The sequence below is a fragment of the Giraffa tippelskirchi genome, chromosome 4, assembly GCF_054371585.1.
Source record: "Giraffa tippelskirchi isolate mGirTip1 chromosome 4, T2T-mGirTip1v1.2.pri, whole genome shotgun sequence".
Lineage (NCBI taxonomy): Eukaryota > Metazoa > Chordata > Mammalia > Artiodactyla > Giraffidae > Giraffa > Giraffa tippelskirchi.
In genome coordinates this window covers 179,871,767-179,891,477 of record NC_137278.1, presented here as the reverse complement: position 1 = coordinate 179,891,477, position 19,711 = coordinate 179,871,767, and the positions used below count along the sequence as shown (strand labels likewise).

The 19,711-nt window shown below is 38.4% G+C and overlaps 1 protein-coding gene across 7 annotated transcripts in view; it reads right to left on the bottom strand.

The window, feature by feature from the left end:
* Positions 1-1,068: 1,068 nt before the first annotated feature.
* The window catches only part of LMNTD1 (lamin tail domain containing 1), a 57,993-nt gene continuing 39,350 nt past the window's right edge, over positions 1,069-19,711 (bottom strand). For 2 of the 7 annotated variants that reach the window (XR_014051654.1, XR_014051655.1), the window contains exons 7-11: positions 17,717-17,931; positions 16,637-16,802; positions 7,324-7,387; positions 1,815-2,075; positions 1,069-1,307 (exon numbers count right to left, since the gene is read on the bottom strand). Coding sequence is in view for 4 of the 7 variants with exons in the window: in XM_081483720.1 (XP_081339846.1) it covers positions 7,346-7,387; positions 16,637-16,802; positions 17,717-17,931 (423 nt within the window). In the remaining 3 variants the exon portion in view is untranslated. Of the gene's footprint in view, positions 1,308-1,814; positions 2,076-7,319; positions 7,388-16,636; positions 16,803-17,716; positions 17,932-19,711 lie in introns of all 7 variants that reach the window. The other 5 variants (XM_081483720.1, XM_081483722.1, XM_081483719.1 and 2 more) reach the window with 3 other exon arrangements.

Sequence of the window (19,711 nt, the reverse complement as noted above, 5' to 3'; positions counted from 1 at the left end):
ATTTGCCTATTCTCAGTACCTCAGACAAATGTCCTTTTGTGTCTGGCTTATTTCATTTAGCATAATATTTTCAAGGTTTAAACCATCTTGTAGCATATATTAACATTTATTTTTTTTTAATGGATGAATAACATTCTGTTATGGGTATATACCACATTTTAAGAATCCATTCATCTGTTGATGAACACTTGGGTTGTTTTCACTTTTTATTACTTACAAATAGTCTGCTATTAATACTGGTATACAAGTATATGGTTGAGTCCCTTGGCATGTGACTTTTTAAAAATAAAGTGTTTTTAGTCCTTGATATTTGCATATAATAAACAAAACTCAGTGGTCACCACTAATGGGTTTGGGGGTTATTTTACATTTCTGTATTTTTTCAAACAGAGTATATTTGGGGAAAATCCTCACTTTTCTTGCTCCTTCTCACATTTCAAGACTTCATATGCCCCATCTTCTGCATGTGTTATATAAATAAACAAAAATTAAATTAAGCTGGGCTATGAGGAATAGACAGGATTTGTTCTCAGAAACAGCAGCAATCATACCTTCTGCCTATGAAGAGAGGGTCAACATTAAAAATCAACAAGATCATTAGTTTTTCAACTTGTATACTCTTAATGAGTATAGAATAAGATCGCTAAAGAATAAGAAGTGAGAATTGTGTAAAAAAAAAGTAGCTCCATCAGATTACTTAATAAAAACACTCTTGATATTTCCTATCTATGGGATTTTGTATCTAGTGTCACAAGGTGGAAGAGATTATTTTGGCTGAATCTGAGTTACGTGCAGGCAGGTTTAAAAACTGCCAACTAGTTATCCCATAGAAACTTCCTCTATTACTTCTAGACATTAGGAAGCCAGATTGACACATGCTTTAGGGAGACAGACTCCAAGTGTAGAGAATCAGACAGACCACAAGATTTGGAATTCCTAAAACATGTGTTTTTGGAAAATGCATCTGCAGAAATGGCAGAAGTGGTTGACCTAACATCTGGGCAGGGTATAAAAGACTGAAATTAATGATTGGGAAACTTCATGTGCATAAAATGAAAACTGTGATTGTTTTGCTTTTGACCAGTATTTTTCTTTGTAACAGCCTGGACAACAAATGTTTCAACTTGTGCACAAACTCTTATCTCCCTTCTTTAAAAAATGGTATCAGGAAAGTCCTGAGGAATTATCTTTTCTAAAAGAAACCATGCTCTTGCTTGCTGCTGGCTTCCTCTCCTTTCCTGTGTGGAAGGCAGGCTGCATCATGTCAGGCATCCTTGTGTTGTTCTCCAGACTAGAATATTATTATCCTGAACAAAAGATAAAATGGCAATGCATGGTGAAATATAATACAGACTGTAAACATGTTGAAATTGTCAGAGCAACATAAAGTAGAAATGATCAAGTTCTTCACATTCCTCTTAAATGAAGACATGGAAATAGCAGATCTAGAACAGACTCATGGATGGGGGACAATAACAGGAAGAAGTTTTTTGCTGATTCCTCACTTTTGCCAGGGTAAAAGGATTATTCACTTTTCTCTTGTTCTAACTCGACTTGGTAATTTGTGTGCTTATTCAGGTTACAGTTCTTATGCTGAGTCATGACTCCTAAGCAGTGTAGCTATTTCACTACCTGGATATGGATACTATTTCCTTCTGGTCTTAACTATGAAGATCACAATGATTCTGAGACAACCAGCTTAATGACTCATTTCTAAACTTTCACCCCTCCATTTCCTTCTCAGTGGTGCTTAAGTAGAATCTGATTAGCTTTTCCACTAAATAGCTAAGATATGCCCCAAATTTACAACATACCAGGTAACATACATAAAAAAGAAGAGAAAGTTTTGTTTCTCTGTTGCAACTGCTTGAGTCTTCTCTAGGAGTCTTAGCAGGAGACTTCTGTCTGAGATGTTTATATTCTCCCTCCTCCGAGGAAATGGAGCTGAAGACATCTCACATACGTGTAGTTTCCTCTAACCTATGGAGCATCTCTGATGCAGCGTGGAGAAGAGTCTAAACTGTAGGTGGTTTTACTCCTCTCATGCAACCTTGCTGTGGCACAGGAAGGTATGGCTGGGAACACAGAGAACAGGGTAGCCGACAGACTTGAAAGAAAGGAGGTTATGAGAAACAAATATTCTTGAAATTTCAACTGACTGAAGAATTTTGCAAACAGTCCACCTTGAGCACTGAGAGGAGAAAGACATAGATGGAAGAAATACACGACAAAATATACGTAGAAAACGCTGACATCAGAAAATTTAATCACTAGACTTCCAAAACTCCTTTCATAAATGGCAAGGACCTAATAGAATCAGAAGAGATTAAGAAAAGGTGGCAAGAATACACAGAAGAACTGTACAGAAAAGCTCTTAATGATCCAGATAACCAGGATGTTGTGGTAACTCACTTAGAGCCAGACATCCTGGAGTGTGAAGTCAAGTGGGCCTTTAGGAAGCATTGCTATGAACAAAGATAGTGGAGGTGATGAAATTCCAACTGAGCTATTTCAAATCCTAAAAGATGATGCTGTTAAAGTGCTGCACTCATTATGACAGCAACTTTGAAAAACTCAGCAGTGGCCACAGGACTGGAAAAGGTCAGTTTTCATTCCAATCCCAAAGAAAGGAAATGCCAAAGAATGTTTAAATTACTGTACAATTGCACTCATTTCACATGCTTGCAAGATTATGCTCAAAATCCTTCAAGCTAGGCTTCAGTAATATGTGAACTGAGAACTTCCAGAGGTACCAGCTGGATTTAGAAAAGGTAAAAGAAAAATAGATCAAATGCCAACATATGCTGGGTCATAGAAAAACCAAGCGAATTCCAACAAAATCTACTTCTGCTTCACTAACTACGCTAAAGCCTTTGACTGCATGGATCACAACAAAGTGTGAAATATTCTTAAAGAGATGGGAATATAAGACCACATTCCTTGCCTCCTGAGAAACCTGTTTTCAGGACAAGAAGCAAGAGTTAGAATCGGACACGGAACAACGGACTGATTCAATGTTGGGGAAGGAGTATGTCAAAGCTGTATATTGTCACCCTGCTTATTTAACTTATATGCAGAGTATATTATATGAAATGCTGGGCTGGATGACTCACAAGCTGGAATCAAGATTGTTGGGAGAAATATCAACAACCTCAGATATGCAGATGATACCACTTTAGTGGCAGAAAGTGAAGAGGAACTAAAGAGCTTTTTGATGAAGGTCAAAGAGGAGAGTGGAAAAAGCTGACTTACAACTCAACATTCAAAAAATGAAGATCATGGCATCCAGTCCTATCATTTAATGGCAAATAGATGGGGAAAAAGTAGCAACAGTGTCAGATTTCATTTTCTTGGGCTTCAAAGTCAATGTGGACAGTGACTGCAGCCACATAATTAAAACTCACTTGCTCCTTGGAAGAATAGCTATGACAAACCTAGACAATGTACAACATATTAAAAAGCAGAGACATCACTTTGCCAACAAAGGTCGGAATAGTCAAAGCTATGGTTTTTCCAGTAGTCAAGTATGAATGTGAGAGCTGGGCCATAAAGAAGGTTGAGTGCCAAAGAAATGATGCTTTCAAACTGTGGTGCTGGAGAAGACTCCTGAGAGTCCCTTGGACAGCAAGTAGATCAAACCACTCAGTCCTAAAGGAAATCAACTCTGAATATTCATTGGAAGGACTGATGCTGAAGCTCCAATACTTTGGCCACCCAATGCAAAGAGCCAACTCATTGGAAAAGACCCTAATGCTGGGAAAGATTGAGTGTAGGAGGAGAATGGGATGATAGAGAATGAGATGGTTGGATGGCATCACTGACTTAATGGACATGAATTTTAGTAACCTCCAGGAGATGGTGAAGGACGGGGAAGCCTGGCGTGCTGCAGTTCATGGGGTCATAAAGAGTTGGACACGATTGTGTGACTAACATACATATTCACAAGTTCTTGTCAGGGTCCCAAGGAAGGTTCAGAGGAGGGCAAGAAGGACATCCATGTTTGAGCTGTCCAGTTTGGGCCATTTAAAACAGTAAGTGGTGTGTGAACACAGACCAGTTCATGAAAGGACTCTACCAGTACTACTTTTTTAGGAGCCCTAATACAAGATTGCCTTACAAGTGTAAGAACTTTAGCCAATTATGAACTTAATATGCCATGTTTGCAATTTTGCTGCTCTCCTCCCAGGTCCTAAGCAATTGCATACTCTCTCCCTCTTTTTTTTTTTTGCAATGGCATACTCTTGAGGACAGTACTGATGAAATGTAACAAGTTCCACTTCTGCCCTTGATCTGTCTTCCTTCTTCTTTCTCCGTTCTAGATTCCTCAGTGTCTCATGGCAAGTCTGAGAGCTTATGGGGCAGGTGGCAGACAGAGACATGACTTGGCCTTGCCAGAGTTCTCTACTCTAACCTGTGAGGAGTTCTGTGGCATCATCCACATGCATGGCCCATTAGTCAGATAGTAGAACTCTCACACATTCCTTGCAAAGAACTGAGCAAAGAGCTTCTGGGAGCTGTGATTCCAAGTGCAAGGCATGGATTTATTCAGTTGTAGCACAGAAATGTGGTTAGTGTAAAAATGTAATTAGCAGTCAGAGATGCTGGAGATTGAACTTTTATTTTCTGTGTTTGTAACTGACACTCTTCAGTTAGCAGTTTTAGAAATAAGACTTGACTCTTTTTTGGTGTAAGGAGATGTCTTAAGAGTCTCATGGTAGCAAACTGCTTTTTTCATGTGAATGAAGATGTCTTTTTCTAGTCCTACTTGCCTTTCAGACAAGTGGGTGGGGTACAATCAGACAGACAATCTTCAGGCTTTAGTAGAGTGATGTGGAAGAGCACTGGCATTAGGCTAAGATTCTAGTCTTCACTCTGCCACTTACTGTCATAGTGACTTTAGGAACATCACTGAATCACTGAGCTGAAGTTTCTACAACCATAAAATGGAGATAATATCAGCCCTACCTATATCTCATAGGTTCAAAGAAGATAATGTGAAAACCATGAAATCCTATACAGATGTGTAACAATATAAGTCACCAAGGAATGATCATGAATACCAGTGGGAACTGAATAATGACTTTGAACAGTTTTCTCAGAACAGACACACCAGATATGACTGCAATACAGAAGTCATTCACTGACAGATGAAGTAAAATTTTGCTCCCACTAAAAGCTTCAGAAAATATTCTGAGAGCACATTAATGATCCATCCTAAAGATGTCACCAGCTGGGGATGGAGGCTCTGAGAAAACAAAAGAAATGCATCTCAAGAAAACTAGGACTTTTCAAAACAGAGTAGGTACAAAAAAACTCAGAACTACCAAAGAATTCCCCACAGAGGGACTCAGAGAACAGATCTGTGACCATGGTAGTTAAGCAGAATAATGACTGAAGAAGACCAACAAAGGTTAAAAACTTTTGCCAAAATTATGTTATTCAATATCCTATGAGAGGATTTAGAACAGTTTTTTCCAACCAAAACCGACTAGAACAAAGTCCTGTTTTTAATATTATGTCCCTATTCCAACTCATCTGCACTTTCAGTATTCAGTGCAATTCCCTTCTGGTTACAGAAAGTGAAGGGTAATTGAAGTATAGCAGTGCTGGTTGCTCATGTCTGTGACAGATTCCAGATCCCATCCTCTGCATTTCAATGACCCCCCTTGCTCAAGGCTATGCCAACTGGAAGAAACGGATCCCAGTGTAGATAAAACTCGGGAAGACTTCTGGGAGTGGAGATTATATCAGTGGTGGCCAAGGCTGGATTCTCCAGTTCTTTGCAATGAAAAAACCCTTAATTTTGGCCTTGTGGTTGATTACTAGGTGAACTTTGGTAAACTTGTCTCCACAGACTTTCGTTTCTTTCACTCTAGAATGAAGTAGCTAAAATAAATTCTTTTACAGCCCTAATGTTTTATGAGAAGTGTCTGAGAAGACAACTTCCCAAAAGAGTAGGAAGAGGCAGCCATCATGTTTTTAAGAGGTTGGAAGCTCAAGGATAATGAGGCTATAGAAATGGAGAGAGTGGACTTGTGTATGAGTAGGTAACATTCAGAAAAATAGAAGAAAACCGAGGCAGAGACAAAGTGAAAGAAACTGAACAGCTGAGCAACCAGAGAAAACTTGACAGGTTGGTACATAGACGTGGGTGGCTAGTGGGACCATGAAAGGCCAGCAGGCTGTGTAGGGTAGTGACGTTAAGTCATTTTTGTCAGTAGAATCTAGAATATTGGCAACTTAGGGATCCAGAGCCTGTAGCTTTATTCTGAAATCAAGGAGTAAACCTAAAGCTTCATTAGAAAGAAAGATCAATAAGACATATAAGTAGATCAGTTATGGACTAGGGAAACAAAGGATGTCAACTAAAGAAGAATACTGACCAAAAAGATTCCTTGACCCAAAATTGCCTTGTCATCAGTTCTTTGGACAAGAGTTTAAACACAACCACTTATAAAACAGAAAGCCACTGTAGATATCTCTTAGATGTAGATATCAGCACGAAAAAGATGAGGCAATGTAGGAAGTGACTGGTTAAACAATGCAAAGTCATTTATCAACTAAATAGCAGAGGCCAGAACTCCCCCTCTTTCATCACCATTTAAAAGATACGCTGCTTCCACAGTCTCCTTAACCAGAATAACTTTGTTATACTATTAATATTTTGTTGCTCATAGGAATTAAAATGTACTGGTATAGCTGCAAAATAGTTTTTAAAGTTTGGAAAGGACTTTGTTCTCTCTTTAGCAATGAATGAAAATGGAGGTTTCTCCTCATCCTTGCCAACATTGGCTGTTATTATTATTATTTTTTTTAATGTTTCAGTTTTTTAAATTTTTTTGAATTTATTTTTATTTGGCGGACAATTGCTTTACAAGTGTTGGTTTCTTCTGTACAACAACATGAATCAGTCGTAAGTATACATATATTCTCTCCCTCTTGAACCTCCCTCTCACCCCCACCTCCATCCCACCCCTCTAGGTTGTCACAGAGCATTTCTGCAAGTATTCTAACTGACTCTGAATTTCAGTCACACTTACTTACCCATCAACAAGGATAGGATGAGGATATAAGAGGTAGGATGAGGGCAAAAAGTAAAGATGTGCTATTTCTTTGTTTCCATTCTTAGAAAGTTTATCATACAACAGCGATGACAAAAATTGATGGCTCCAAAAGCAACATAAATACTTAACAGAAAATAAATCACTACAGGATATATGAAAAAATTCCATGATCTGATGGCTTCTAAAGATGTATCTACAAATTATTTTAGTTTTCTTTTTCTGCAAAGAAGGCAAATTTGCAATGTCTCTATATACTGACCTTTAGATATTGAATTGACTGCCTATTGCTTTTGTAACTCAGACGTCCTGTTTTTTCTTGATCTCTGCAAACCCAAAAAAGGGGTGGAGATTAGGCAGATGGGCAAGATCCTATATGCCGAGCATTATTTTTTCCACATTAAAATAAACCCTGGAATAAACTAACAACCAAAGGATTATCTTTCATTTGAAGAAAAAAATCTAAGGTATAAGGACAATATTTAATAGTAACTTGAATCAAAGGGTTTAAATACCACTGGAAAACTTATTTGATCGGTAAGTCCAAACTTTGAGTCATTTTAAAAGGGAACATAAATTTCAAGATATAATTAAAACTTTGAGAGAAGAAATATCTGGAAGATGTATTTTTAAAAACTGAGGTTGCAGAATAATTTTACCAGCCTATAAAATTCCTCAAATGCTTTCTACAATTACAGCAGCCACAATGATGCAGTAGCCAGTGAAGGGAGGTTCAGGAATAAGTTTGCATCAGGAGAGAGATATTAATACAAGATGTGTGGACAGAAGCAGACACCGCCTGGCCTGCCAATTTAGGTGGCTCTATGCTGGTGATGAATGACTATTCATCACCAGGGTAGAGTGGTGGCCTCCCTCACTTCCATCTATTTGGGCAGGGACTGAAAGTCACTTTGTTGAAATATAATTCCTACATAGAAAAAACCAAGTGTATCAAACTGAAATAGTGCTGGATGGATGATCCCAAGTACAAATTACTTCTAGTCCAGAGATGAAATGTTATTTTATTCTTGTAAAACAAGAGAGGAAAGAAAAAGAATATTTTAGGTGCAGATAACAATGCACTCCTCTGGAAAAGACCACTGTGGGGAAGCTCCTTAGTCATGCCTATCTCTTTTCTTTCTCTCTGTGAGTTCAGAAGAACTGTCAAGTGAATTGCTAGTATTTGAGTACAAAGTGTGAAAATGTGATGTGCAAGAAAGAGTAACAAAAACACAGGGCGTTGCTGGTTAACACAGTGATTCTCTTAGCCACTAATAGGTTTCTAAATCTAATGAATCAGGATGCTGTTTGGCACATCACAGTGTTAACTTTCTGAACAGTGAGTTATGGACCTGGAATGTAAACAGGTTTCTAAGATATTTTCCTTAGACAGGCAATGGTTTAGACAGAACAATTTAGCCGTCGCTTCTCATCTTCTGGAGCAATTTGTTGGCATGAAACACTCTTGTAAATATTTCATGTGTGTCCTTCCAGAATGACGAGCCTGAAGATGAAGGTTTTGAATTGCACCCCAAAAGCTTGTTCTTCAGCAGAGTATTGTATTTTAGAGCTGCAAACACTTACAGAAAATTCCCATCTATAATTTCTTGAATTTTAATGATGGGATTATCACTGGTAGTGCTTCCATTTCAGAGTGTGATGGTGGTAATTTCTTGGGTTATTTGAGCCTGAAATATTTAGCACCTAGTAACTTTAATTGAATATTTTGACTTCCTAAAATAGTATTTTTACTTTTGTGAAGCAAGGGATCATTAATGATGTATTTTCATAAATTAGATTATAATCTTTCATAACTTTAAAATACTTCTGTTTTATAATGTTGAAATGTTTTGAAATAAAAGATCTAGTCATGAAGTTACCCAATCATTCTATCATTGGGCTAATATCTTGGAATTCTTTATATGGTCATTAAAGAAACCTTTATTTCAGCTGTAAGAAGAGATGCATAAATGGTTCTCTCTTTTCTATTTTTTAAAAGAAACTCCTACAGAAGTTATAGTGATATTACAAGTATATTCTTATGGGAGAAAAACACTTTGATCTCAGGACAGATAAAGCTGAATTTATTGAACTGTAGTGAGTCATAAATAGCCCATAGTCTAAACTAAACTAAAATTCCAAGAATGTGATCTAAATATAGAGCTTACACTGATGAAATTTTAACTGTTTCATTCCTGCATAATCTATGTTCTGGTTTTATCTGTTTTTTAATAGATTGATTGTTAAAGTATGGCTCTGCAAGCCTCAGAAATCAGGAACACTACTGTCATTCTTACTATAATAATGGGCTTCCTTGGTGGCTCAATGGCAAAGAATCCACCTGCAATGGAGGAGACGAAAGTTCAATCCCTGGGTTGGGAAGATCACCTGAGAAGGAAATGGCAACCCACTCCAGTATTCTTGCCTGGGAAACCCCATGGACAGAGGAGCCTGGTGGGCTACAGTCCATGGGGTTGCCAGAGTAGGACACGACTTGGCAACAAAACAACACTATAACAACATTGGTATGGAAGATGGTAGCAGCTGTTGAGTCCCTAATTAAAATGAATGCACTGCAATGTACGATATGGATCACAGATGGTAGGTAAGTGTATTAGTGTGCAAATAAAGTGCCTCAAACTGCACACACCCGCACTGTTAGCTTGTAGCAGTGTCTGTAGGATATTCTCTTCCAACTAGTTTCTGCCATTTGACAGAAGAAAGTTGGTAAAGTTGTCCATAGTCTGTTGGCTCTCCTCAGCAAGATGAAAGCACACACTTAGTCTGGGAACAATGGCAGCAGCACAATGCAAACACATGTGCTTTGTTGAAGGGCTTTTAATCTTTCCAAGAGTGACTCTTTTATGCTGTAGTCAGTGCTCCGATAGCTCCAAGTGCACACTACATCCTATCAAAAATGTTTTACTTGTTTTGTTTTTTCAAATTCTTATTGTGGATAATTCCAAACATGCAGGAATTTTGAAGGAATAACACAAGCACATCTGTATACCTGTCACCCAGATTCAATAATTAATAGGTTGGCACATTTGCATTATCTATCCATGCTTATGTCACACCAAACCATTAGGAATCAAGCAAAGATTCTGTATTTGATCTAAGAACAATCAATATGATTGCAACACAATAAACACACCTAAGGGAAGAACAAAGATTTGTCACATCTAATATTCATTCTATATTCAAATTTACCTAATTGTCTTAAAATGTGTTGTCTAGCTGAGAATTTTGCTTTGCTTTCTTTCTGGCCAATAGTCTATTAAGTAAAACTAAATGGCAGTGACCCCATGTGGGCCATCAGGTTCAGACATAATAATGGCCTACACAAGATGGTTTCTCTCTCACTTAGTCTGGAGATGTGCCAACAGGCATTTAGGATGGTGTTTCCATCCTCAACACATGGCTTCATCCCTAGGTTGAGATATGGCAGCTCCACTCTGTAATCATGGTACAGAGGTGACACAGAGGAGTGCACTGTCCAAGGCCATGATCCAGATGCTGTGTACACAACTTCTGTTCACGTTCCATCATACAGAATGTAGACGCATTGTCCTGCCTAGATACAGAGACTGAGAAAAACAGGCTTTATTCTTGGTGGCCATGAGTTCAGGTTTCCCTGGACCTGTGGGTCTTGTGTCTAAAGGAACAATGGTTTAGGGGCAGTAATTAGCCATCTCTGCCATGAGTGTTTCTGGAAATAACTGAGCTCTGATGAACTATCATAAGACTAATATATTGCAATATACTGATATGCTTATATATGTTTCAGGTAAGACTATTTTTCTCTTACACTAAATATGCCTCATATTATTAATATTCAAAGTGAATAAATAAATAAATGGTCTATAATTTTAGGTTTTCTTTCTCCTTCCTTGACAAGATATAAGCTGTGAGTGTTCATTACTGTAACTATGCTTCCTTTCCTTTCTAATGTTCCTTTTTTGGTTATCAAGCTTCTAAAAATAAACTTATTTAAGGATAACTTACATGCAGAAAAGTTCACAAGTCAACTTCACAGCATGATAAAAACAATGATTCATGTAAATGCCACTCAGATCAAGAAATGGAACATTGTTAGTATTCTAGAAGCAGTTTTGTTTAAGTGCCAAGTACTATTTCCTTCTTTCTTCCAGAGATAATGCTATTCTGACCTTTAACACCATGGTTTAATTTTCATGTTTTTGAATTTTATATAAATGAAATCATATTATGTGTATTCCTTTCAGACTGGCATCTTTTGTTCAATATCATGCTTATATGATTCATTGGTGTTATTGCATATAACGGTAGTTCATTTTCATTGCTGATGGGATTGTATTAATATATCATAATCAATCCATGATATTGTTAATGAACAACTGTATTGCTTCTCAGTTCAGTTCAGTCACTCAATCATGTCCAATTCTTTGTGACCCAATGGACTGCAGCATGCCAAGCTTCCCTGGCCATCACCAACTCCTGGAGCTTGCTCAAACTCATGTCCATTGAGTCAGTGATACCATCCAACCATCTTATCCTCTGTCGTCCCCTTCTCCTCCTGCCTTCAATCTTTCCCAGCATCAGGGTCTTTTCTAATGAGCCAGTTCTTCGCATCAGGTGGCCAAAGTATGGGGAGTTTCAGCTTCAGCATCAGTCATTCCAATGAATATTCATGACTGATTTCCTTTAGGATTGACTGGTTTGATCTCCGAGTATTGCTCCTAGTTTTTGGCTATTACAAAAAGAGTTGCTGTGATCGTTATCGTCTTTGTCATTTGGTCCACATATGTGTCTATTTGTTAGGCATATATGATTCCTGGGACTAAAACTGATGAATTATGGGATATTTGTTAATTAATTTTTCTTGCCCTATTGCACTCAGACTTCTAGTACAATGCTGAGTGGGAATTGTCATAAAGAGAATTCTTGGCTTGAGCTGGATCTCAAGGGGAAAACTTCAATTACTTTACCATTTAGTATGATAGCTTACATTAAGAATTTTGTAGACATGAAATTATATTTGAATTTCATCTATTGAGATGATTATAATTTTCTTTTTTATTTTGTTAATTAATTTTCAAAGTTTGAATCAACTTTGCATTCTTGAAATAAACTTTGTTTGTGATAAATTATCCCCAAATACGGAGAAGGCAATGGCAACCCACTCCAGTACACTCGCCTGGAAAATCCCATGGACGGAGGAGCCTGGTAGGCTGCAGTCCATGGGGTCGCTAAAAGTCGGACATGGCTGAGCGACTTCACTTTCACTTTTCACTTTCATGCATTGGAGAAGGAAATGGCAACCCACTCCAGTGTTCTTGCCTGGAGAATCCCAGGGACGGGGGAGCCTGGTGGGCTGCCATCTATGGGGTCACACAGAGTCGGACATGACTGAAGCAACTTAGCAGCAGCAGCAGCAGCATCCCCAAATAACCCACATATCAAAGATAATCACATTGAAAATTAGGATATATTTTGAACTGAATGATAATGAAAGTATGGCATACGTCATGCCAGAAACACAACATTTCATATACTATTCTTTTAGTGTTTGTCCTAAATTCCAACATGCATAATTGGTTTACTAAAGTCTAATATAAATGGATATTTTTACAACTTATTGAACAAATCATGACATTTGGAGTACTTTAACTCTATTTTCTCCCCTCCTAATTTTTGTGCTATTGATGTTGTTATTTGGGTTAAGTAGTATCCCTCCAAATGTATATGTATATGTCCTAACCTCTTGCTTGAAGTCGTGAATGTAACTTAATTTGGAAATTGAGTCTTTGCAGATGTAATCAAGTTAAGATGAATTTCTAGTAGATTAGAGTGGGCCCTAATCCAATGACTGGTGTCCTTATAAGAAGAAGAAAATATGAATACAGATGCACAGATTGTGGAAAGATGGAGGCAGAGGTTAGAGTGATGCAATCCGCAAGACAAGGACCACCAAGGAATGCTGGCAACCAACAGAAGGTAGGAAGAGGCAAGGAAGGATAATCCCCTAAGGCCTTCAGAGAGAGAAAGTGTGACCCTGCTGACAACCTGATGTCAGACTTCTAGTCTCCAGAACGGTGAGAGAATAAATTTGTTTTAAGCCACCGAGTTTGTAGTACTTTGTTACAGTAGCCTTGGGAAACTAAAACAGCTGTTATGTATTTAAATTCTCTCTCTATTTTAACCCCCACAAGACAATATTAGTATAATTCTGTGCAGTGAACATTCATTTATGTGGGACCCATGTTTTGACTCTGTATTTTTTTCACTTCTTCCAACATCTCTGGGCATCCTTTTCTAGGATCATTCTCTTTCTAGCTGAAGTATTTTCTTAATGTGGTCTGTGGTGGATGAATTCTCTGTTTTTGTTGGCCTGAGAATGTCTTTGTTTCATCTCATATTTTGAAGTTGATTTTTAATTGGTGTAGAACTCTAGGATAATTGTTCTTTAAAAATTTTTTTTTTAATTTTTATTTTATATTGGAGTATAGTGATTAATAATGTTGTGATAGTTTCAGGGCCACAGCAGAGTGACTCAGCCATACATTCACATGTATCTTTCTATTCTAAGACAGTAGTTCTTTTAGCACATTAGCACACTGAAGATATCATTCCCTAGTCTTCAGATTTCCAGTATTTGGTTTTCTAAAGTTTTATTATGATATAGAGCTACCTTTGAATTTGTGCTGCTTAGAATTTATTTTTCATGATTCTGTGGCTTGATGTCTTTCATCAGTTTTTGAGACTTTTGTCATTATTTCCTTAAATATAACTCTTGCCCCAATCTTACTCTCCTGTCCTTTTGGGACTCAAATTACAACTCTTATTCCCCAGTCTCTTTGTCAAACCTGCTTTCTTCTTCTTTTCCTTATTTTTCCTCCTCTATTCTTTCCTTCCTTCCTTCTTTCCTCCTAGACTTTGGAATATTTTCCACTCCACTTCATTTTCAACACTGCTTCTAAAATTCTCTTTTAAAATTCAGATAAAACTCTAAAAGATGCGTCTTTAAAAACCTTCAGTGTCACCTACTCTGTCCTTCATCAACATGCATTAAGCAATTACTATATGTCATGTGCTGTATTTAGTGCTATTTATGTAAATTAAAATATTTCAATTATACAATATATTTTATGAATTAATATATTTGCAATTTTCTCAACTGAAGTCAAAGAAAACCTCTTAAAATTCTGATGTATATCTGTTAATAGCAAAAATTTAATGAATAGAAAATTTAAAAGGTATGTAATGAACAGAGGCCCTGAAAGCATTAAAGCAATTGTTTTTTAAAATTATCATTACATGGGACTTCCCTGGTGGTCCAGTGGTTAAGAATCCACCTGCTAGTGCAGGGGACACAGGTTTGAACCCTGATCTGGAAAGATCCCACATGTTGCAGAGCAACTAAGCCTGTACGCCACAACTACTGAACTTGTGCTCTAGGGCCTGAGAGCTGCAACTATTGAGCCTATGCACCCTAAAGTCCATACTCTGCAACAAGATAAGCCACTGCAGTGAGAGAAGCCACACAATGATAAGACCTCACACTGCAACAAAAAGTAGCCTCCACTGGCCACAACTAGAAAACACTCCAGTGCAGCAACAAAGACCCAGCACAGTAAAAAAAATATAAATATATAAATAAATTTTAAAAACTATCACTTTATAATATACAAATATAGTGCAATTTATGTTGAACAAGAAATTTACTGAATAATCAATGTAAGTTGCCATCACTATAGAAAGGTGTATCAAGAAATTTGAAGTCAAATTTCTTTGGTAAACAAATTGTTCAGAATAAGTGAAGGTTATCATTAATTGGAGAAAAACATGAAGGTACTTCTTAAAATCTCAAGTCTAAGTCATAAAGTCCTAAATATGTGTGTCTATAAAATATATATGTATATTAAATGTATATATATATATAAAACTTATTGCTGAAAGAGTGTTTTAAATCTCAGATACAAGTCTCATACTTTATAGATGGATCAACTCAGGAACAAAGACATAGGATACTTAATTTTATGAAATGGAACATATTCAGGAATTTACAGCATTTCCATCATTCCACTTCTAAAAGGCATTATTTTGGGGGTGCTATTTCTAGTATGTGTTAGCACGCTAGCATGGTGGTTTTCATACTGAGTGTACAGAATCTTGTGATTCCAAATAAGTGCCTCAGAGGTCACAGGGGAGGAGGAGAGAAGAAAATGGGTGGAACTTCCTGTGGTCCAGAGGATAAGAATCCACCTGCCAATGCAGGGGACATGGGTTCGATCCTTGGTCCAGGAAGATCCGACATACCACAGGGCGACTAAGCCCATGCACCACAACTACTGAGCCTGAGCACCCTAGAGCCTGAGCTCTGCAGCAAGAGAAGCCATTGCAGTGAGAAGCCCGAGCACAATTAGAGAGTTTCCCCCATTCACTGAAACTAGAGGAAGCCCGTGCATGGCAGCTAAGACCCAGCACAGCCAAATATTAATATAAATGAATAAATAAAAGAAGAAGATAGCTGTAGTGGGTAGTGGGAATCACTCTTTTTCAACTTGGATGGGTCTGTTTTCATCCATTTCATATATTGGGATTCTGCCCAAGATTTCACTTAAAAACACATCTTTCTGCTAAATATGTTTATAAATCATTATAACTTCTCCAGGATTTAGCTGCTATATTAAAGCTTAGGATCTGGCACCATATCTAATCAGTTCTTAATTATTTGGGAGCCTCTGGTGAACGTTGTGAACTTTCTTGCCAGAAAACATCACAGAGGCTTACTTTTTTTTTTTTCTCCAAGTTTAACAGATTCGTGGACTTCCTGAAGTCCATGAACAGAACCTGGGCTAATAACACCAACTCTAAAAGCTTTACTTAAAGGATTTATATAAGAAACTTCTGGTTGAAAAAAGAGTAAGAATTTGGGATTAATATTAGAATGTGTTCATAAAAAATGGATTTTTTTTTTTTGCATAGCTAAACCTGTAGGACCCATTTATCCTGTCTAATGAGAAACAAAATATACTTTTGACCACACTTAAAGAATCCTATGTCCTCTTGTCATTCATGATGTTCTTTTGATGATGCATTCAGACACCTGATGCAAAGAGCCAACTCAATGGAAAAGTCCCTGATGCTGGGAAAGATTGAAGGCCAAAGGAGAAGGGGGCAGCAGAGGATTAGATGGTTAGATAGCATTACCCACTCATTGGACATGAATCTGAGCAAATTGCAGGAGAGGGTGAAGGAGAGGGAAGCCTGGCATGCTACAGTCCATGAGGTCTCGAAGAGTCGGACGCGACTTAGCAACTGAACAACAACAACCACAACTCAGACACTGGGCTAGAGCCGAAGTATTAGGTTGGCTAAAAGTTTGTTTGGGTTTTTCCACTCCATCGCATGGAAAACCCAAACGGACATAAGTCAACAAGCTCATGGTACTGACTTTAGAGGCCATCTATTCTTGAGGCTATGAATAGTTTTTAACACTTAAGAGACTTTTACTACTTAACCACATTTTTACTAGTTCTACACGCACACATACATCACTTACTCTCCACTGCAATAGTATCCCTTTGACCTACCTGGACTGGATCAGTCCGGGTTGACCTGGGCTGTCTGTTTAAGCTGTGTTCAGCCACAGAGGTGTTGGGTGCATCGGTCAGTGCACAGTAGGGGTGTGGTGGGACATTAGGACTGTGGCACCATGGGCTGCGAGTGGGAAAAAGGGTTGGTGGGATTTCTTTTTCTCTGTAAAAGAAAAATTGAGCCCAATTGAACTCTAAAGCCACTCTAAAGCATGTTCCAAGATCAGAGAGCATGGCTTTTCCAGTCTTGTGGGCAGCACTGTTATAACATCAGAAGTATTTGACTACGTATAAATAACATAAATTCTGTACTTTTAGCCACAGCCAGCTCTTGATCCAAGATGAAATTTCTAGATGATGCAAATCTTCCTCCACCTAAGCACTATGAAAGGCGTGGTGATGACTTATTCTCTGCACTGCTCCTTGGCTTTACCACTAACAGCAGGGCTGTTATGAAATGAAACAGCCAGAGGGGGTCTTAATATCAACTAGTGGAAATTGCCAGCCTTTATTTTCTCATGAGTGTGTCTCTGCTTGCTCTGTGGTTTCGTGTTTCAAAACATAAAAGCTATTATGGTTTTTATGGTCCTATTCAAAATAGGAGTTTTTTTTTTTTTTTTTGTCTTTATCGATTTATCTATTCATCACATTGTCACCTAGTCATTCCCACCTGTTCAACCCTTATTAATTGTGGGAAGGACTCGATTTAAAAAAAAAATCAAGCAGACTTCCCTGGTGGCTCAGTGGTAATGAATCTGCCTCCCAATCCAGGAGACATGGATGCGATCCCTGATCTGGCAAGATCCCACATGCCAAGGAGCAACTAAGCCCATGTGCCACAAATATTGAGCCTGTGCTCTCGAGCCTGAGAGCAGCAAATACTGAACCCATGTGCTACAACTACTGAAGCCCACATGCCCTGGAGCCCGAGCTCTGCAACAAGAGCAGCCACCACAATGAGAAGCCTGAGCTCCACAACTAGAGAGTAGCCCCCGCTCTCCACGACTAGAGAAAAACCTGCACAGCAACAAAGACCTAGCACAGCCAAACATGCAATAAATAAAAAGCAACTTTTACCTCTTAAGAGAAGCTTGAACTTGTTCCACCTGGCATTTTGAGGAATCTCTCTTACACTGATCTCGTTTTTCTTTAGTTGTAGTTGCAACTGCTGGCCAATGAAACATGTGTCTTTGAGGTGTTGCACTTATTATTGAGCATCTGTCAAATTCGATGTCAGTCTCTAATTTCTCCCACGCTTGCTTCCAGTGAATGGGAGTGTACCAGGCAACAGCCTAACAAAAATGATTCATTAATATTAAATACTATTAGAGTTAGGTTTTTAAAATGACATAGGCTTATTGCGGGCTTCCCAGATAGCTCGGTTGGTAAAGAATCTGCCTGGAATGCCGGAGACCCTGGTTTGATTCGTGGGTCAGGAAGATCCCCTGGAGAAGGGATAGGCTACCCACTCCAGTATTCTTGGGCTTCCCTTGTGGCTCAGCTGGTAAAGAATCCACCTGAAATGTGGGAGACCTGGGTTCGATCCCTGGGTTGGGAAGATCCCCTGGAGAAGGGAAAGGGTACCCACTCCAGTATTCTGGCCTGGAAAATTCCATGGACTGTATAGTACATGGGATCGCAAAGAGTCGGACACGACTGAGCGACTTTCACTTCACTTCACTTCAGGGTTACTACAATAAAATTTCAGTCAAATTGTAATGTCATTTATGTACTGTGAAATGATTAGTGAAACACACAATGAGGCTATAGTGAGACATCCTGCCTTAGTTTCCAACTCTGAAAATTTCAAGCTGCATCTCCTCAGGCAGGTTAGTCACTTACTCCCTTGGAATGTGTCCTCATATGTAAAATGGGGAAGGTGGTGGCTATATGACGGCGTTATGAGATTCAGTTAAGCTACTGAATTTCATAATTAAAAGGAACTGTGCAAAAGTTGTATTAATAAGTTAAATTTTAATAGTTAATATAGTTTGTATATATATATTTATATAATAATTTATATATAAATTAAATATAATATAAATATATATATTAAATATGGGGCTTCCCTGGTGGCTCAGTGGCAGAGAATCCATCTGCAAGGCAGGAGATACAGGTTCAGTCCCTGGGTTGGCAAGATCCCCTGGAGAAGAAAGTGGCAACCCACTCTAGTATTCTTGCCTAGAGAATCCCATGGACGGAGGAGCCAGGAAGACTAGAGTCCATGGGGTTGTAAAAGCATCAGATACGACTCAGTGACTAAACAGCAACAATATTAAATATATTATATGTTAAATATAGTATCAATGAAAGTGAAAGTGAGTTGCACAGTTGTGTCCGACTCTGCGGTCCCATGGACTGTAGCCCGTCAAGCTCCTCTGCCCATGGAATTCTTCAGGCAAGAATACTGGAGTGGGTTGCCATTTCCTCCTCCAGGGGATCTTCCCAACCCAGGAATGGAACCCCGGTCTCCTGCATTGCAGGCAGATTCTTTACCAAGGGAGCTACTAGGGAAGCCCTATAGTATAGTATAAATATAAAACATATATTAGATAATATAAATATGGGCTTCCCTAGTGGCTCAGATGGTAAAGAATCCACCTTAGATGGTAAAGAATCTTCCTACAATTCATGGTTTCATCTTCAAACCTGGATTTGATCCCTGGAGAAACTCCCCTGGAGAATGGAATGGCTACTCACTCTAGTATTCTTGCCTGGAGAATTCCATGAACAGAGGAGCCTGGCGGGCTACAGTCTATAGGGTCACAAAGAGTCAGACACAACTGAGTGACTAGCACATACACACACACACACATATATATATAAATATATACATATATTATTTGAGATGGGGAAATGGGTGTTAAAGCTAAAGACATGAAGAGGAAATCACGTTCTCCAAGCTAGAATCCTAGGTGGGCAGTTTGTTTTGGTTTCCTGAATATGTGGCATGTATACAACATATATACATGTACAAATTGCCAATATCCGCTGGATCATCGAAAAAGGAAGAGAGTTCCAGAAAAACATCTATTTCTGCTTTATTGACTATGCCAAAGCCTTTGACTGTGT